The sequence below is a fragment of the Lissotriton vulgaris genome, chromosome 3_1 (genome assembly GCF_964263255.1).
Source record: "Lissotriton vulgaris chromosome 3_1, aLisVul1.2, whole genome shotgun sequence".
NCBI classification, from domain to species: domain Eukaryota; kingdom Metazoa; phylum Chordata; class Amphibia; order Caudata; family Salamandridae; genus Lissotriton; species Lissotriton vulgaris.
The window spans coordinates 131699370-131718787 of NC_141689.1; the positions used below are offsets into that span (position 1 = coordinate 131699370).

The 19418-nt window shown below is 45.5% G+C and overlaps 2 protein-coding genes across 5 annotated transcripts in view; one reads left to right on the forward strand and one right to left on the reverse strand.

Moving 5' to 3' along the window:
- Positions 1-19418, reverse strand: part of LOC147726079 (uncharacterized) — a 602042-nt gene that overhangs the window by 382506 nt on the left and 200118 nt on the right. The window lies entirely within an intron of this gene.
- LOC147726080 (uncharacterized) overlaps positions 1-19418 on the forward strand; it is a 58737-nt gene that overhangs the window by 25541 nt on the left and 13778 nt on the right. The window contains exon 4 of the mRNA XM_086960190.1: positions 16906-17086. Coding sequence (XP_086816316.1) covers positions 16906-17086 — 181 coding nt within the window. The remainder of the gene's footprint in view (positions 1-16905; positions 17087-19418) is intronic.

A 19418-nucleotide genomic window follows, 5' to 3' on the forward strand; every position in this document is an offset into this window, starting at 1 on the left:
CGGGTAGTTCTTGTTCGGTACGCAAGGAACAGTGGTTTTGGCAATGTACAGAGTAAGTTCACGAGTGCCGGGCAGCAACATAATAGGTGATTAAATGATTAATACTTGTAGGGACAAAGTCTGCAGTTGGAAGTTTTAATGAGTGACTGCCACTTGGGGTTTACTTCTCTGGATTGTAGACCCATTAGCCTGACAAACATTATTTGTTTCAGGCACACATTCCAGAGGGCACAACTGAGGTATGGTCGAGGTCCGAGGCAGTCCGGTTGAACACTGGCATTTGATTGCCCCACAGCTAACAATCGTTTGGATTTTCTGGGGCAGATTTATAAGACCCGTGCGCCACTTTCACTTCTGTGACGCAGCGGCGGAGTAAAGCTAGCGCCATGCTGCGGGGGGCTTTACAACGGGACGCATCTAGGGAGATGCGTCAAGTTGTAAAGCCCTGCACCACATGAAAACTGACGCAGGTTTCATGTAGGCGTACCGGCACAGAGTGGGCGTTCCGTCACAGGAACGCCTCATTAAAGTGACACAGTGAAATCTACAAGATTTTACTGAGTCACTTTTAAGTCCATTCTGTGTCAAAACACTGCGCCTGCTTGAAGTAGGCATAAGGAGTGACGCAACATGTTAGGCAGAGGGCGCCCGTGAGCATTGCTGGAGCCGCGTTGTGCTTGCGACACAACTCCAGCAATGCGCCGCCCTTATGCCATAGGATGCGACATGCATCGCCCTATCCCTGCGCCATGATGCGCCGCATTATAAATGTGACGCATTTGTGATGGCGCAGGGAGGGAATTGTGTGTTGCATCTGTTCTGGCGCATTGCTGCTGATTTGCAGAGATGCGCCAGAACTCGTAAATCTCCCTCACTGAGTTTATCCATGTCACACACCTTGGACAGTATTTCAGTATTGGTGTTTTGATGACAGCACACAAGAGCTGCAGACTGTCCAGTACTGACTTATCGATTTGAAGGGTGGCAATAGATTTGTAAAGATATAGTAACCAGGGGTTCCATTCTTGGGCAAAGATGTTCTGGAGAAGGGTTTTCATGGTATTGGGGGCGGCCTTTTTGATAGTATAGGAGTAATTTATGAAGGACTCCATGTCTGACCCTCCTGGCTGAATTCCAGCCTTATTAAGGAACTCTGGAGATATGTGGGAAGTCTAAAGACCATTTTATATGCCTTGAGCTGATACTTATCCATGATGTTGACTAGTTAGCCAGAATAGGCTTCATGGCCTTACCTGATCCTTGTAAGGCGGGTTGCTGCAATTACTCATCTTATTGGGACAATGGGAGGGCTTTCCAGGATATTGTTTAGTTTGCAAATTTCAATTATAATTGCTTTCGCCTTTGTTGCAGTGTGTGTAAGGTGCTTTTTAACATCCAGGTTGTTGTTATCAGCTTCTTCGATTTTTGGTTGAATTACCAAAGACTTATACTTTGGTCTTGGAACCATTAGCCACCACTTTGTTGTCCTGATTGTACCTATGCAAGGCATTAAGGTCCCTCTGTAGGTCAACTGCAGCTCGAAAAGGAATTTACGTTGAAAAAAACAAAAGACAAGAGGCGTTTGGCAAAACAGGAACAGTTGGTGTAATCAAACATTTCGGCCAGGAGAACAGTGATAGAAACTGGGCAGGTTGACTGTCTCAAAGAGCAATCGATCTGAGAGTGCTGTATACTTTTCTGCGAGCATTATAAAACTATTTTAGCATTCCTTTTTAGGTAAAGAGTGTGGGCCGTTGTCTTGGAGCCATAAATAAGGTCCTGATGACAAAAGCAGGTGGGTGCTGACATTGCGTGGATACACTGTTGGCCAGTTGTCCAGCATGAGGGGCATGTGATTGCTGTGTGTTCCTAACTGTATATGGCATCTAGCTTTATGGTGCTTTCAGAATGGGTGTAGTCCTCTGGACATGTGCTTTTTTGGGGCAAATTTCCCTGGACCGTTGTGGAGTCACTGTGCCGATTTGTTGGACTGATCTGAATTCCCTGTTCGTGCATTTGTCTGCCGGCTACGAGCCACCCCATCTGTGACCTGTCAATCAGTAACCTCAGGCCTAGGTCTCAGAGCCTGCCTGGCCACCTATTTATGAGTCGGGGTTGATGGAGAGTTCATTATCTCTATTCCCTTTTTTGAAAATGGGGACAATTGTGGCCGTCGACCACGAGCGAGGGAGCCGTGTGGCTATACTAGCGTTTCTTATTCTTGTTAAAATCGGCGCCCATAAGTCCACCTGGCTTAGAAAAAGGTCTGGAGGAATCCCATCCGGACCTGGCGCTTTATTTCTGGTCAAACCCAAAATACCAGCGATAACTTCTTCCAGGGAAAACTAAAGTATTACCTTCTCCCTCTCTTCCCCGTTATGCAATGACTCACAGTTCCCCCGGTTATAGAGTCCTCTGAAATGCTCCACCCATTGTTCCAGGAGGATATTACAGGCTATCTCCGAACTGTTCTCATCTTGGAAGCAGGGATTATTAATTATCTTCCAAAAGGTGGTCATATCTTTTCTTTCAGCTGCTTCTCTCAGGTCCTCCCAAGTTTGTGTCTGGAGGGCACCCTTCCTACGTTTGACTGCCTTCTTGTAATTTAGTCTGCGCTGCGTAACCCTGTATTTATCCCTCGGGTTACATCTTAGGGCTGCTCTTAATTTTCTCTGTGCGGTGGAACATTTGTTGTCAAACCATCTGTGGTCATTTTTGAGCTTACCTGCACCTGTTGTCTTTAAAAGGCTATCAATTAAGTGGCTCATTTCCTCAAATGACTCCACTAACTGCGACCCTGCCACTGACAGGTCTAAGCATTCCTCTAAGAGTTGCTTCCCTTCTGTTACTAGTGTTCTGTAAAATGTTTCCCCATTAATATGTGCCCATTTCAGTCGCCTGCCTTGATCAGTGGCTTTTACTAAATTGAGCCCCTTTCCCTTTCCAGTGACCCTCCTTCTTACTGGATCTGCTAAGGACAGTACTAGGGGATTATGATCACTAAAACCCCTCAGTTCAATTGAGAATCCCAGTAACCGCCTCTTAAGCAACTGGGACACGAGAATAAAATCAATGAAGGAGCTACAACCCCTCCCCTTAAAGGTCGGGGTAATCGGGTTATTAAATTCCACCACCAATAAGTCCATTGTATGTTCGAGCATGTGATTTGCCATTACACTGGTCAGCTCCTTTCCCTCCGTTGTGTGCTCGAAATGTGGACCCTCCTCTAAGTTGCATGAACTCCAAACGTCTTTGATCGGTAACAATTTGGGGCATAAATTGCTATTAAAATCCCCTGCTATTAAAAACATAGGTCCCAATTGCCCCTGCTTCTGCTCCCTCATCCGGCTTAGTCTGCCATCCAGCTCTGTCACTCTGTTACCTCCCGCATTATAGAAATTCACCAAAATTATATTAAGGTCCCATCTTCTGAACCCCAGGCCTATCATATTTTCTGAGTTCCAGTTCAGGTCGGTCCACCCCCCTCCCACACGCAAATCTACAAATATTAAAAGACCTCCCCTCGCCCTTCAAGCGCTGGATTTGCTTGCGGAGATCCCAAACGATTTGTATCCGGCAAGGTGAAAGTTGGAGTGCTCTACTTCCCAGGTTTCTTGGAAACAGATTATTTTAAATTTGTTAATTTGTTCCAACCATTTCTGGTTCCGAAACTTAGTTGACAAGCCAGGTACATTCCAGGATATTAGTTCTATGGTACTCCCTGGCGTTCTTACACCTAAGCAATTGCCAGTATTTGACCTCCAGGTTCCCTGAGATACCCCAACTCTAGGAGTCTTGGTATTTTTTAGACCGACTGGTATGTATTTATTGCAATTCCTCTTTCCTGCTCCTCATCTTGTAATCTTTGGTATGGGGAAGCCGCAACTAACACCCTTTCTAGACCTGACCTTTCCCTCTGTAGTCAATCAACTTCACTAAGGTGTCTTCCTCAATCAAGTGGTGCATATCTGTTATGCAATGGAAGTGGCGAACCACCCCCTTCCATGCTGGTACAGCCTGCCGGTCATATAGATTTCATCCTCCTGATGCTACAACCAAGGGCTCGTTCCTCACCCTCCCCTCCCCTACCCTCCTCCTCCGCATCCAGGATGACCGGTCTTTTCCATGTGGCCTTCGGAGTTCTTCTGATTGTATGCTTGGTCTGCTGGCATACAAAAATAACTGAGATTCCTAGCCACAATGGAGGATCGTTGGTGTGTCCGGGCTTCCTCACAGACGTGATCCACCACCTTAGGGTCATTAAAGTTAATAACAATACAATCTCCTCTTTGATTTTTTGGCCTTCCTCCTACCCAACTCACTCTCCTTATGAAGAGGATCTTACATATTACATCTCGGGGAAAAGGTCTGTTACTGTTTAACCAATATATCGCCTTATTTTTTAGTTGGTCGTACCGGTCCGCCTTTCCCTCTCCCAATTCTGGGACACCTGTCAAAACCACTACATAAGGCGTACAATCCGGGGGTAAGTGTAGGTGGGGGCACCGCTTCCTTGCTACATTTTTATCCCCGTCTTTGTCATTAGTATTACTTACCCCATGTGTCTCTGAAGGCATCATGTTTTCGCCCCTTAGTGTCCCTCCCTTTTCATTTACTATTCCCATTAGATTCACCACTGTGCTTGTGGGCGGAGGGTCTATGAGGCTAGGATACATAACTGGGTCCCTTCCTGCCTCCCTCGTTAATTCCTTTTGACTGTCCCAGACTGATATCTCATTTATAATACCTCCCAAAGATGACATTATCAGTTCTTCCGGTTTCTTCAGTCTATTTTCAATTATTTTAATAATATATTTCATCAAGCACTGGTGCAGGCACTAGCGGGCCAGTTACAGTTTCACCCCTAGCTATTACATTTGATCCAGGATCAATTTCTTCAGAGACTTCAGTCAATGATGGATCTGTGTGTGGCAGCTCTCCCTGTAAGTTTGAGGTCTTGGGCTTTTTTCCTTTTTGTGATGCCCCTCCTCACGTGCTCCATGAGTTTGGTCTGTAAGTTGGGTGGCTCTTTGTGGATTTCTACCATGCACACAGTTTTGTTCTGCATTGTTCCAGGTGGTGTGCTACATACTAGAAGGGGAGAGTTTGGGAGGTCTCTAACCTTGTTTGGTGACGTCAAAGTTTGCCGTGGGTTTTCATTCCCAAAATGGGGCCCGGCCTTGCAGATGCGCCCTGACAGTGATTTTCCAGCGTGCGCGCGTTCACAATCCCCCCCAAAGATGATTGTTTTGCAAACATCGGCTCCAGGGACAAACATCGCTCAGTGATAGCAATCTCGTGCGCGAGCACAGATGTGGCCCTGGTTATAAATTGATCAAGGGTCCCTGCGACATGCCCCATTCCGGCCCCTTTCCTCCTTTTATTCTCACCTGCAGCCATTTAAATAATGTGTGAGTGCACTTACACCAAAATAGAGTGAAAGTAGTTTGAATTGAATCAGAAGTGTGGAGAAGTGTGGCTCACTGGTTAGAGGAGAGAGACCTGGAAGCAGAGGTCAGCCCAGGATCAGGGTTCAATTCCCTGCTCGGCCCATGGACTCGACAATTCTCGCTCCAGTGCCTACTCGATTCACGGGTTCACACTCTGCGACTCTGGGCAATAGCTTGCTTAATCTCCACAACGGCCCCTCGTGGCGGGATGCCTGGCTTTCACCTTGCGGATACCCTGCCGGGGTTATCTCACAGGGGAATACCAGGACGGGTTCCCTAAGCAAGCGCTTAGAAACCGCTTGGTGATTTGCGCTATATAAATTCCTGTACATTTACATACTGTTCTTTAGGTGCACTTACTGATATGCAGCGCGAACGTTGGTATCCCAGGCTTCAGAGGGGGGGCTCAGCCGAGCCTCTTCCAGTCTCGAACGGGCTCAAATGGGCCCACCCTTGGCCAGGGCTTCGCCTGGAGCGCCCGCGCACATCCCGCGGAGCAAATAACGTGATTGGTTAAATAGGCACTTCCAATGGGAGGAGCGTGGTCAGGGTAGAAGGCGTGGCCCCTCTGGCTTGTGGTACCTTGAGTCCAGCAAACAACAGCAGTCCGCCTGCTAGCAGCACTCTCAACGAAGCATCTGGTTGCCACATTCGATGACTTTTAAGTTGTATTTCCGCAGAGCACAGATTCAAGAGAGTCACGTAATTGGAACAGCCAATCTGTGTGATTTTCACCAAAACTATTGACGTATACTTTAACCCACAGGGCCTTCGGAGGCTTGCCATTTAGAAACATACCTTGCATGATAGCTAACCGTATCATTTTGTCTTGGATTTCGAGAGTTTGACATTCAGATCCACACTCAAGGATGCATAGATTGAGAGGTCGCCTGAGGTTCTTACAAATATATTCGACCATGTGGCAGCCTGGTGCAGTCTGTGGAATCCCGAGATTAGGATGGACTGTATTGCCCATGTTTCTTGAAAGCAAAGGAGGTCTGCTGTCTGGATGAATGACATGGCAACTGGAGATTCAAGTAGCTTCAATAAACTCGCCACGTTCCATAATATCAGGTTTATGGTTGGTTTTCTTTTGAGGTTTTTCTGGCGTGAATCACTATTTGGGCTAGGAAAGATTTTTAAAATTGCGCGAAAGTGTACCTTATAGCAAGGTCCAGTCATTTCTGTGTTTAGATTTGTAAGTTGGCTCTAGGACTATTCTTCTCGCTGGACCTTTTTCATTGGAATAGGAGCTTGATATTTGCAGCTTACGTTGGGAGTTCCCGGCCCCTTTAAGAATACTGAATACGCTTTCATGCAACCTTAACTGTTCTCCTGAGGCCCTCATAGGGTGAGGATATTAAGGGACTGCTGGTTTCGTGAGCTCTATCCCCCACACATCAAAAGTCCTCTTACTCGTTGGAATATCTGCCGCTAGTGAGGGGGATTTAAAAAATATTATTGTTAACTCTCTTCTGCTCTTGCAGGTAACCAAGGTTTTTAAATTCAACTCCTAGAATGTCTTCCGATGTTACATTAGATAAATTAAAAAACACGTTTAAACAGCCTCAGCAAATTTGATCTATTTGAGGTGTTGTGTGGACTCTCAGACTGGCAGTGTGGAGTCAAAATCAATGTTGTTGGTAGTTGTTCGCCTCTGACCTCCATGTGAGTTCCATTACAGTTGTCATAGTCGGTAGCCTGATTGCACCGCAGTTGTCTTGCCTGGGCCTATTCAGGCTGATACTAGAGTCACCAACTCTGGTTGTCTAAAGAAGGAGGCAGTCGATTTTGCACGACTACTCAGAGTGGTGACTCAGCTCCATGGCCCAGCCCGGTTTGGACCATTGATGGGTGAGTGGCACTTAGCTGGGTTTGTGGCACAGTTAAAGACTGTGTCTACGTTACTGAGACTGGCTCGCAGTGGGCATCTGTAGATGGGCTGCCCCTGAACAGAATCGGCGACACTGAGTGGGCTTCTGGTGCCTCCAAGTCAATATTCTTGACTACAATATTCTTGCCGTCAAATATCAGATATTTCCAACACGATATTTGTCTAAGTCGACATTTCCAACTCAATATTGTGTCTCAGCACCCTTCAAAAGACCTCACACCTGTCTCATCCCATCATATTTCTTATGGTGGTTCTCATCTCCTTCCTTGATGGGATGAGGGAAACAGTTCACCCCCTGCACCTTTTCAGAACTAGAGGGGAGCAACATGGAAAATAATAAGTAGACTTTGTTTTAAGTTAAACATACACATGAGTGATGCAGTTGTATACAGCGGACTCACTTCCTACTGGTCAGACTCCATCATTACTCATGCAGTTCACACTGCTTCCAAGACCTTTTGATTCCAGTTCAGGTGGGTGTGATCAGTAAACAGCTATTTATCCTTCCTTCAAGCTAGCATCCATATACCAGTAAGCTAAGCAGCTACATGTTATCTAAGTCCCACTGGCTCATTTTCTGTCAGCGGTGGCTTAAACTTCATATTTATGTCACACCCCTAGAGTCAAGTCAAGTCAAATGTACTCGATTAAAACAGATTAATAATAAAGGATCCAAAATACATCACAGATATGTACAATACAAATGCCAATGATGACAATTAAAAAACAGTTAAAAACAGTGTAAAATATTAAGAAAAACAATTTTTCTCAGCAAATGTGCAGTTTCCTGGTTTTCAGCGACTGACAAACAAAAGGAGGCAGCACCGAAGCAGGTTAAAGGGTCGAGCAACATTCGTAGGAAATATAGGGCCTGGCGACATTGACTAAAATTGTATTTGCGCTTAATTGGAATTAAAATATCTTGCGATGCTCACAATAGAAACTACAGAAAAAAGAAAATGTGCAAATTGGATTGGGTCGAGGAGCTATCACATGGGCAGCACAAGAGATCCCTCAAGAGTAAATGCCAGTAGGAAAGCACAACATGCATGGAATGAGGTCAGGGCAAAACCTTAATAAAATTAATCTGTGACAAGCGTTTCTTACAAGATCCAAATAGGATGTAATCGCCTCACCCTGCAAAGGGCCCTCAATATACTCACGGACCATAGGTTTGAAGGTCTGGGCAGAAAGTCTCGCTTCCTACGTGATTTTTAAAAGCGGACTCTTATGGCTTTTTTCGAGATAGACAAGCATTTTTCTGGGGTATCTAAGAGACTCCCTAGGTCTAAGGCATAAAGAGTATTTTTAACATACGCTAACCACACTATACTCTGTACATGTTGTAGAGACAAACAGTCCATATTGATTTGTTGTTTGAAGTTAACTGTATCTCTACTCCATATTGAGTGCCAAAGGAGAATTGGTGCTACATTTACTCGCTCAGTGATGAAGGGGTTGTTTAGCTCGTAATGTACGTAAAAAATTGGAGCAACAAAGAGGACGACATCATTTTTTTTCAATTGTTTGAATTACCTTTTCATTAGCATAGCCCCACACTCAGGTACCATAGGAAGCTACTGACCTTGATTTACGCCCCTAAACTTTTTTGACCACATCGAAATGTCTTGAGGCCAGCTTTTTAGTAATCGAGCGAATGGCATTAGTCCTCTTTTCTAGCATCATCCCTCGGTTCAACACCATTTTGGTCCAAGATAATCTATGATCAAAGGTCACTCCTAAGAATGAAAACAGCTCAGTGTGGGTTTGTTTTTAAGTCCAAACTGTGCATGTAGTTTACATACGTGTCTAGCAGTTTCTGGAAGGCCCTACTCATGTGAGCAATTAACACTGCATCATCTGCATATAGAAGAATTAGCATGTGTGTCTTGTTTATTATGGAGACATCCAAGGTAGGCTCTAGGAGTTGAGACTCTTCTCCATTTGTATATAGGGAGAACATGAAATGGGGCGAGAATGCGCCCTTGACAGACCTCCCTGGAAATTGGGAACCATCTGGTGCGCTCCCCCTGTTGCCCATAGCGTAGGCAGGCTTCAGCCTTTGAGTAGAGCTGCCTTATAAAAGTAATTATAGCTTGGTCGACCCCCCGTTCTTTCATGATCCTCCAAAGATGGGAATGGGTAACAAAGTCCCCTAGTGTCATTCCTCATTCTTCTCTTTGAGAGCTTCATTCTGTCTCCTTGATTGCTTTGTTTCAGGCAGGTTGCACAGTCTTTGTGGGATCACTGACTCTTTTCTCACTATTCTCTTAGTAGATGGTATATTACAAGGGACGTCTGTCGGTCAAGAGGAACATTACTGATTATATGACAGGAAAGGGAATAACGATGGAATAAGATAAAGGACGTTATTTAGAGTTTGGTGAATACAGAATGCAGGACTTCTGCAACAAATTGACAGATGTCCCTGCAGCCCTATGCTGAGTGTAAACACACGTACATACACTTTTTCCTAAATGTCCTGCAAAAAAACCTAAAAAAAGTAGGGTCTCATTTACAAGTTTTTGACTCATAGCAGTGCTGCAAGTCTCTTTGGTGCTCCTCCCTGTGCCAAAAGAGAAGAGCAGGAATGCGCCGTGTCTATGATGCACTGCACATTCCTGTCCTCTTCCACAGCTCTGGCACACAATTGAGGGCTTTGTGCCAATGAAGGCACCCTTGCAGTCTGCTTTGTAGGAATTATTGTATTTGTGAGGCCATGGACACCATCCTGCACAAAAACAATCAATCAATGTGTTTTCCGCCTTCTTTGTGTGTTGCAGAACAGATAGGCGTTTGACTCATACCCAGGTTTACGTTATGTTGTAAATCTGGGAATTTGTCAAAGTCCATGGGCGTTGCATGGGAACACCCACCGCAACGCCCAAAGCACGCCTCCCTGATGCAGTGTGAGGCAACACAGCGACTTGCGCTGCTTTGCATTACAGCACAACTACGAGGCCATGAAAAGCCACGCAGGGGGACTTTGGGTATCCGCGTAGATATCACTCTGCGCCACTGGAGCATCAAAAACCGTGACAACGGCGGCACAGGCCTCTTGTAAATGAGGCCCCAAGCAGCTTATTTACAAGCCCCTTGCGCCACCAGTGCATCACTTTTATCAAATAAAACGTGGCGCACCGGCAGTGCAAGTGGCTTGTAAATAAGCCCCTTCGTGTTTCCAGGATATTTCCTCCTGGGTGCCCCAGTCGGGAGTGAGCATATTTCTAAGCAAGGCTCTAGAGAGCTAGGGTGACTACGGACACACTGGCCAGTCAGTAATCTGCTAAGAGACAACTCCATAGGCTACTTGTACTGTTTTGCAGATTGAACCACAACACACAGAGCATATAGTGGCACACTGTAGTTATATCTCCTATAAAAAAAAGGCGCAGTCCTGGAACATAGATAAGCAAAGCAGCTCCATAGAGAGAATCCCCAAGTACTGCTCTTGTCCATCTCAGCAATGCACTTCTAAACATCAGAATGTGGGGTACCCCAGCTTAATGCAGCACTTGGGTAAGTGAAGAGCTCGGTGTAAATGAAGCGATAGGACAGAAGGCAGGAAAGCGTGTGGACAGCTGAATGCAGCGCTAGAGCATGTCGTTTTAAATGTCACTATGCAAGCGAATCATATTCAGAATATCGGCTTTAAGAAGTGTTCTAATGTATGCTTATATGTATTACTATATAACTTCACATCTTAGTAACTTGAAGATATATATACTGTGCATCCTTGAAGTAGTTCAGTTTAAAATTACTTTATTCGGCATAAAACGATACCATAAAAGTACAATGTTAAAAAGGTATCTCAAACATTTTAAAAAACTGTGCTAAAAATCTATTTACCAATAATACATGAAGTATAATTGATTCAACACAAGGTTCATCTCATAGAGCAACCATAGAATGTCCTAAAATAAAAATTATTCCTCCAAAATATAGAACAATGAGCAACTACAGAATCACGACACTGATAAACAATTGTAAATACCTGAGGGGTACCCTTCCTTACTCAGAATGACAGATATTAAACACACAGACCTTTATTCCTCCCTTCTGCTGCATTGCCAATCTTAAAAAATGTATTGTACAGAAAAGCATTAGAGGCTCTGCAGACAATTTCAAAAACAATAGGGCCACCTTGGCTTGTTTAAACTTAGCGTTTCTTAAAATATCTTTTAAAAATAATCGCCTAGGGTGAGCATAAAAAGGGCATAATAAGACAAAATGGAGCATGTCCTGCGGAGACCGTTGGTCGCAGCCGCAAGGACCCTTCGTCTCCAGGTGCGTTATATACCCTGCTGGAACTGTCAACATATGGTGTAACAAGTTTAGCCTGAAACAGGTCGTAAGAAATCTGTCCTGGGGATTATAAATAAGGTACAGATAAGGTTCCAAGCCCAAACATGACTTTGTCAGCTGGTGAGTTCTCACTGATAACTTAATCAGCTCCCTGTCTTCCCTATTAGATATTACTCTATTTAAAAATTCTAACTTAATGGGTCCCTTGTCCTTAAATAACAATTTTGTCTCGGCTGCTTCTCTCGGTTTTTCCATGCCTGATTCTGCAGTGTGGTCTTACGGCATTTCAATGTCTTATTATACCGTGCCCTACACCTCGACACCTTCATCCCATCTTTGGGTACACATTTCAGAGCTGACTTCAATTCCCTCAGGGCGAGGGTGCAGTCATGGTCAAACTACCCAGGGTTACTATGGTCCCAATGAATCTTCCTACTCCTAAGTAAACCATCAATTTGTTGAACAACGCCCTCAAATGATCTGAACAGGTCTACCCCCTCGACTTCTAGGTCCAGACACTTCCGGACGTTGAATTCATCCTCTGTCAGTAAGGTTCTGTAAAATGCTTCGCTGTCAATGTTGACCCACCTTAATCTCCTACCCTGGTCAATGGTTAATTATACCTCTGGGTTCCCTTCGGCGTAGTTGGGTTACCAAGTTTGGGTTTCTAATACATAAGAGCAGCGGGTTATGGGCACTAAAAATGCTGACCTCTATCTTAAACCTTGTGACTTGACTCTTTAACGTGATTGTAACAAAAATAAAATCAATTATAGAATCTTTTCCCCTACCTTTGAAGGTTGGGGTAACCATACTGTTTCCCTCCCCGCCAATCAGATCCATGGTGTGTGTAATGCATGTCTGCCTAAGACCTTGTTCAGCGCTCCTCCATCCCTTGTATGATTCAAGTGCCACCCCTCTACCATCGGACAGGCCAGCCAGTTCCCGCCATTCATTCTTTTAAAGGTGCACGGATGACAATTGAAGTCCCCCGCTAATACTAGCTGGCAACTTGATGCCCATTGCTCCTCCATTCCTGCCAGCCGAGCCCCCAATTCAGTTAAACATAAGAGGGGTTGTCCAGGAGTGATAGCGTTATAGAAATTACCAAGGGTTAGATTAAGGCCCTTATTGCGGTACGTAATTCCCAATATGCAATCCGAAGCCCATCTTAGTTCATCCCATCTTCCTGGTAATCTAAGGTCGACATAAATGGTCAACCCACCGTTTGCTTGCCCTGAAGTTGACTTACGTGCTGGGACAAAGAACATTTTATATCCTTCTATTGCCTGGGCATTACTAAGTACCTCCCATGTTTCTTGTAGGAGGAATATTTGGTGTTTCTTTATATAAGTTGGCCAATTATGGTTTTTAATTTTTGATAATAGACCCGCGATGTTCCAGGATATTATCTTAATCTCTCCCACTATTTGGCTGCCTGCAATATCAATTGTGGGCCTAATATGCATTGCAGGAGGTTCACCCAGTTTGCCCTCATTTTCCCCTGGGCCCCTTCTACCGGGCTCTTTATCTCTCGCATTAGGGTTGGAATCGTCTAGCTGTATGTTACCTGACCCATCATGGTCTCCTAGTTGGGACCGCCACTTCCGCATGGCTTCTTTCCCATATGACAGCCTTGCTGTCACTCAGTCTAATCGTTTAGGGCTGAAGCACAGTGAAGAGGAGCATATTGATTAGTTAGTGGGGCTATCCAATCCTCCCCTTGTGGTCACCTTGCGTGTTCCTATGCACCGTGTTCCTATAAAAAAGCCCAGGGGGAGGAGTCTGATACTAGACCCTCCCTCCCCTCGGTGTTGACCCCTCAATTGATTGTAAAGGAGGTCTCTAACTAGCTCTGGGTGTCTAAGATTTAGAATCACGCAGTCACCCGCAAAACTCTTCCTGCTGCTTCCAATCCAGGCCACCCTCCTTGCTATCAGGATATGCCTGTGTTGTGCAACATTAAAACCTGTATTTGTAGCTAACCAATCAGCTGTCCTATTACTTAGGGTACGCGGTGTTTCTTCCCTATCATCCCCACAAGTCGGGACCCCTACTAAAACCACAGTTTAGGGGCATGAGGCTGGCGGGAGGTCCAGTGTTGTTAGGCACTGGGTGCTCTGCACAGGGTCGGCCAGTATTGGCCCTATATCGCTGTCTGTTGCCCTTCTTCTGTCAGGGCCCCTATGGACTGTGTCAGGGTGAGACGTATAAGTTAGCCCAATTCTACTTATGCCTTGATTAGTCCCACTCATTGTCCCCGGCAAAGGGCCCTTGTTGTTGACCTCACTGGCGTCCACAGACTGCCTTCATTCACGTGGCCCCCCTCCCTGGCCGTCATTACTTGTAACTGGCTTTGGATGTGGTGCGACCTCTACTACCCCTTCCTCTGGCCCCGTGGTTCTACTGGACACATTTCTGTCCTGATCACATAACAAGGAAAGTTTTTCCTCAATCGCCTTGATTTTCTCCAACACAGGCCCCAAGTGAGTGATAAAGAGTAAGAGTAACTCTAACTTAGGCCGTAATGAGTTTTCCGCTCCCTGGTCAACCTCACTCTTCCCACAGTTTGGGCACTGTGCACTATCTGTGGGTCCCACTGAGCTTTTGGCCCCACTCGTCTTTACCACACCCCTCTGTTTTGGCTTAGTTCTTGGCGGGTGCTGCCCCCTCCACCCTGATCGTGTACCCCGATTCCTTGTGTCAGTTGACGGTGATACCAACTGTGGGATGCCTGCAGGTTTTATAGCTCCTTTTGATCTTGTGACCACATCTCCACCCTCCCTGTCCGTGGTCCCTGCACCTAATTTGGCCCTGGGTACTGCCAACTCCGCTCCCCCCCAGTTCTCTCCCATCAGTCAATGGTGCGGTTGGGTTAGAGTACCCCTCTGCCTCTTCGACGATAATCTGGGACTGATCTGAGTCAGAGATGGGCGTATCAACAGGAAATGGAGGTGAACCAACCTCCTGTACCATGTGGGGAGCATGAACTATGGCACTAACACTATTACCACAGTCTTGTTTTGATTGGCCTTGGGGAATGCTTTTATTTGGGTATTTTGGCCTGGCTATGGAACCCATAGATGTTCGCTTGCAGTCTAAAAGTGTGTCTAGCGACAATCTTTTTTCTGTGAGTTAGATTTCATGAACTAGCAGCGGCACCGCTCTCAGCAGGAAAGCATCAAGGGTTCCCTTTACCCCATTCCCTACCCCTGCAGGTGTCGCCTTCAGCTTACTCATACTAGTAATTGTTTAAATTAAAATACAACATAAATATACCTTAAAGCGTAACCTAACCTTACAGTGCATACAATGCTTAGAGCACTAACAACTGGGGTAAATCTGCAAAGGCACTGACTCTGGGTCAGCTAATAGGCTGGTGTGTTCTAACTCTATGCACCAGACTGTCCTACTATCAGTACGGGGCTCGTCCACAATGCACACAAATCAGTCTGCTTTTAACCTCTCAGAGTCTTCCATTCGTCCCTTTAAAAGTTGTCCAGATTATAGATACAAGGGGGTGGCCCTGTCCGGCCTCCTCCGGCCTTTGCCCGCCCTTGGCCCGGGCTTTGTCCGGGCAGCACCCGAGCATGCCCTGGTCATCCCGCCTTGCGGGAGCCCTGGGCGTCCTTTAAGCGCCTCCTGGTGCGAAGCACGGCGTCTGCGGCCGCGAAACGCTGCATCAGCGGCCGCAAAGGATGCTGGGTGTTGTGGTCTCCTGGCTCCCCCGGCGTTAGTGCAGGAATGTTGGGAAAGAGATGTGTGTATATATGTGCATTTTATATGACAAATAACAGTATATATATATATATATATATATATATATATATATATATATATATATATATATATGTGTAAAAAAAGATTACTACAAATAAAATTGGTAATTATGATGATGACGGGGCATGTGGTCATTGTAGATAAAATAGCTCTAAATTAATGTCGAGAATTGTGTTCCCCCAGTTAGGGAATTTGTAGTCCCTGACTCGTAAAGGAGTTTGGTATTGATCCCTCCCGACCACTTCTGCTCTTTGAAGGAATGGCGGCCCTCGGCGCTTGGCGCGCAGTCCTCCGTCCTCTGTGAGCAAAAACAGCAGACAGCACACCAGGTAATTGGCAGAAAAGGACTCCTGCACTGCGGGCGCCCTGGGCGTCCTTTAAGCGCCTCCTGGCAGAAGCGTGGCGTCAGCGGCTGCGAAGGATGCTGGGTGTTGTGGTCTCCTGGCTCACCCGGGGTTAGTGCAGGAATGGCGGCCCTCGGCGCTTGGCGCGTAGTCCTCCGTCCTCTGGCAGCAGGGCACCTGTCCGTCTCAGATATACCTGTCCACTGAGACGGCATCCTTGAAGTACATAACTGTGGAACTAAGAATAGTAAATCTATACCAACCTCTTGATACACCATAAATGCTTCCCTTTAGAATATTGTCTTATTTGATTCTAAGTTTTATGCAGAGAATGCTTTCAAGAGAAGATTGTGGAGTAACTGGTGGGTTGGAACCAAGTTGATGAAAGAGCTGCACGTGGGTGGACCGGATACAATGAATGTCTCTGCTTTTACGCTGCCCTGTGGGTGAAACACTGTCACTGACTAAGGGGCAAACCCTGACAAACAGCTGAAATAGACGGTTCTCACTGCCTCGTGGGTAAAACTGTGTGATGGGTCAGTCCTATGCGCAGCCTGTCCAGTCTGTAGATGAATGTGAATGCTGTTGGAGAAGGGTACAGACGCGCACAGTGGCATCGACGCGCCATGAGTACTTGGGCACTCCGAAATACATAAACAAATGTGCATGGCCATTATCGGAACCATGTGATGTCTAATGAGGTCTTACAGGTGAGCCCCATGTGTCTCTGCCTGGCAATGCTTAGTCTGTAAAACAAGTTCCAATGCCCAAAGCTTTCCTCAGAGCCCCAGAGCCAGTCTTCATGCACCTCATGCCTCCTTCCCACTATCAGAACATCCCTGCCCTTTCATCTCACTTGTGCGGCTTCTTTTTCATCCATGCTTTCTATGTGTGCCACTGTTTTCCTCCTTCTTGGCCCTGGTTTGGAGTCTGATGAGGAAAAATAGGTGTCAATCCCCAAAATGGAATGGCCCGACCTGAAACCACCGGCTACAGTTTAGCCGCACACATCTGTCCAGGCGGTGGATGGTGCTGGGTCTGACCCCAAGTTCCCTTCCATGCTGATGTATTGCTAATCTGCAGTCTCTTGTTATAACATGCTCTAAGTGTGGTGTGTGTCTGCTTATTTCAGAATTGATAAAACAGTGATTGCTGAGTCGCAATTTTCCCACGAACATGGATTTGAAATTGGAATTGAGGCTGAAACCACCTTTTCAGCGAAGTTACTTGGTATTGCTGAATCAAGTGTCCGCATAGCTGCAACCACATCCACAGCACACACTTGGAATCTCACTGACATCAACACAATTGAGGTACTGATTTACCTGCTTACTTTATTGTATCTATGGATGTGGTTGGGTAACAATAACTGTACATCAGAAGTACAAGCAACTGCAACTCTATGAGCCAAAATGTGAACTTTTATGCCAAAGAAACCTCATTGTTTCCTTCTGTGAACTAACAACGCATGTTAAAGAGACAGCTTTCAGGAAGGCTTTTTCATTGCTTTCCGAAGGCAGCATAGATTTCCTTAGGATGTAGACTATTATATGTATATTATATGTTTCACAACTTTTGTAGCACAACCTAGTTAGTCACCTAGTAGCAGCTGGCAGCCTGAAAGCTCTACAGATATTTACAAACTGCTTAAGTGGCACTCTTTCTGATGAGTATCCATCCTTTACTTAAGCTTTATCTTTTGGAAATGTGAAAATGTGATTGTGTTTGTCCAGATCACCCCCACTTATTGATTGATACTGGTTGTAAATGACTGACTGTGCCCTGGGCTCTGCTAACCAGACCCAGGGCCAGTGCTTTTATTAAAAGGTATATGGTAATTAGGTGTAATTACAATTGGTACTGACAACCTACCTCTAAGTCCCCAGTATTATTATTATTATTTTTAAGCTTATAGTGCCTGGTTACTCCAATGAAGTGTCCCCGCGCTAGGGCATCACAGACCATACCACAAGCCCATAACCCCCCCCACCCAAGGTCCCACCAATCCTAAGGCAAAAAGCTCTGTAGTCTAAGTGCTAACACCGGTCCCCAGGGGGTGCTTGAAAGAACCATGTCGTTTAAATAAAGAAAGGGGAATGATTCATTTAAGGAAGTCTGAGGCTAGAATCAATAAGCTAATATCAACATAACAGAGTACCTCTGACACCAAAAATCACGCAAAATTGTTGTACGCAGGAGTCCCTTTTATTGAACCTGCACTTGTTTTATTTTTTGTCTCTTTGTATAATTTTAGCAATTAAGTATTTCTTCACCGTATACACAACACACAATTTAAATAAAAGGGGAAAACCTTTACATTTATACACAAAACATGAAAATATATACAAAAAGACTCTTACAACACTACACTTAATTTTTTTACGAATATTTGAATTTTTCTCCAATTTGACATTTAAATGTTTACACACAAAGAAGAGAAACCTTTGACCCCTTTAAATAACTTCAGCGTTAAAGAGCATTGTTCTTATTTCTACAAAATTCTAATGTCCTATTATGATTCACTGTGTCAAGACTATATACAATATTAGTCCTGTTCACCTGTCCTGATTTTTGGTCCTTTTTAGTGGTCTGAAAAGTACATTAAGATTTATTTTTAAGGGACGAGTTTATCTTATTCCAACTCAACCAGATGGAGAAAAGCCAACTTGTCTTAGAATAGATGTTTCTAGACCACTGTGCTATGCCGACGCGTTTCGACCTTGCAGTTGTGGGACCAACACGTTAGTTTATCTCAAGGTCTTCATCAGGGCTGGTATCAGTTGTGATAGGACGGGATTTGGTGTCGTCTTTGTAGCAGAAAAACATACACTTTTTCTTCTTCTTTGCTACCCTCTCTCTTATGGTTTATGTGTTTTCCGGGGTTAAAATGTGTCGCTGTTCATGCAGCTGATTTCTTCTCTGTCCCGGCTGATAAAGGGTATCCTGGATGCACTGTTTGGTTTGCGTTCTTCTTTCAGTATCTCTCGTTTCCGTATTTGCTCTCGCTCTGACTTGAATGGCCAGGTCTTCAGTTTTTTACGAAAATTTGTTTCAGACAGGTGGATCCTCAGTTCGATAGGTAAGTTATTCTAAAAAAAATTGTGTCTTGTAAAGCGCACTGCTACCCGCACCGCAGGCCTCGTAGCGCTATAGACCGCTGGGGAACCCGTCCTGGCTTTCCCTGTGAGATAGTCCCTCCTGGGGGTCTCCAAGGTGAAACCAGGCATCCCCGGCGTTTGTGTGGGGCCGTTGTGGAGATGAGGCAAGCTAATGCCCAGAGTTGCCGAGTGTGATCCCTGGTCGGAGTAGGCACCGATGCGAGAATTATCAGTCCGCTGATCCTGGTCCAAGACCCTGCCGCGTCGGGAATCGAACCCTGGTCCCGGGCCGTTCTCTGCTCTCGGGTCTGCCGCCTCTAACCAGTGAGCCACACCTCTCCAATTCTATTCTAGACCTCAGCCACAAGAAAACCAAAGGATCTACCTCCTGATCGTGCCTTGCGGACGTTAGGTACTACCACCTTAGCAGTGCCCAAAGATCTCAGGTTCCGGGTGGGTCTGTACGCAGTGAGTAATGGGCGCAGGTATCTCAGCCCTTTCTCGTTGAAATTCCTGTGGCAGAAACACAAAGCCTCTAGTACAAACA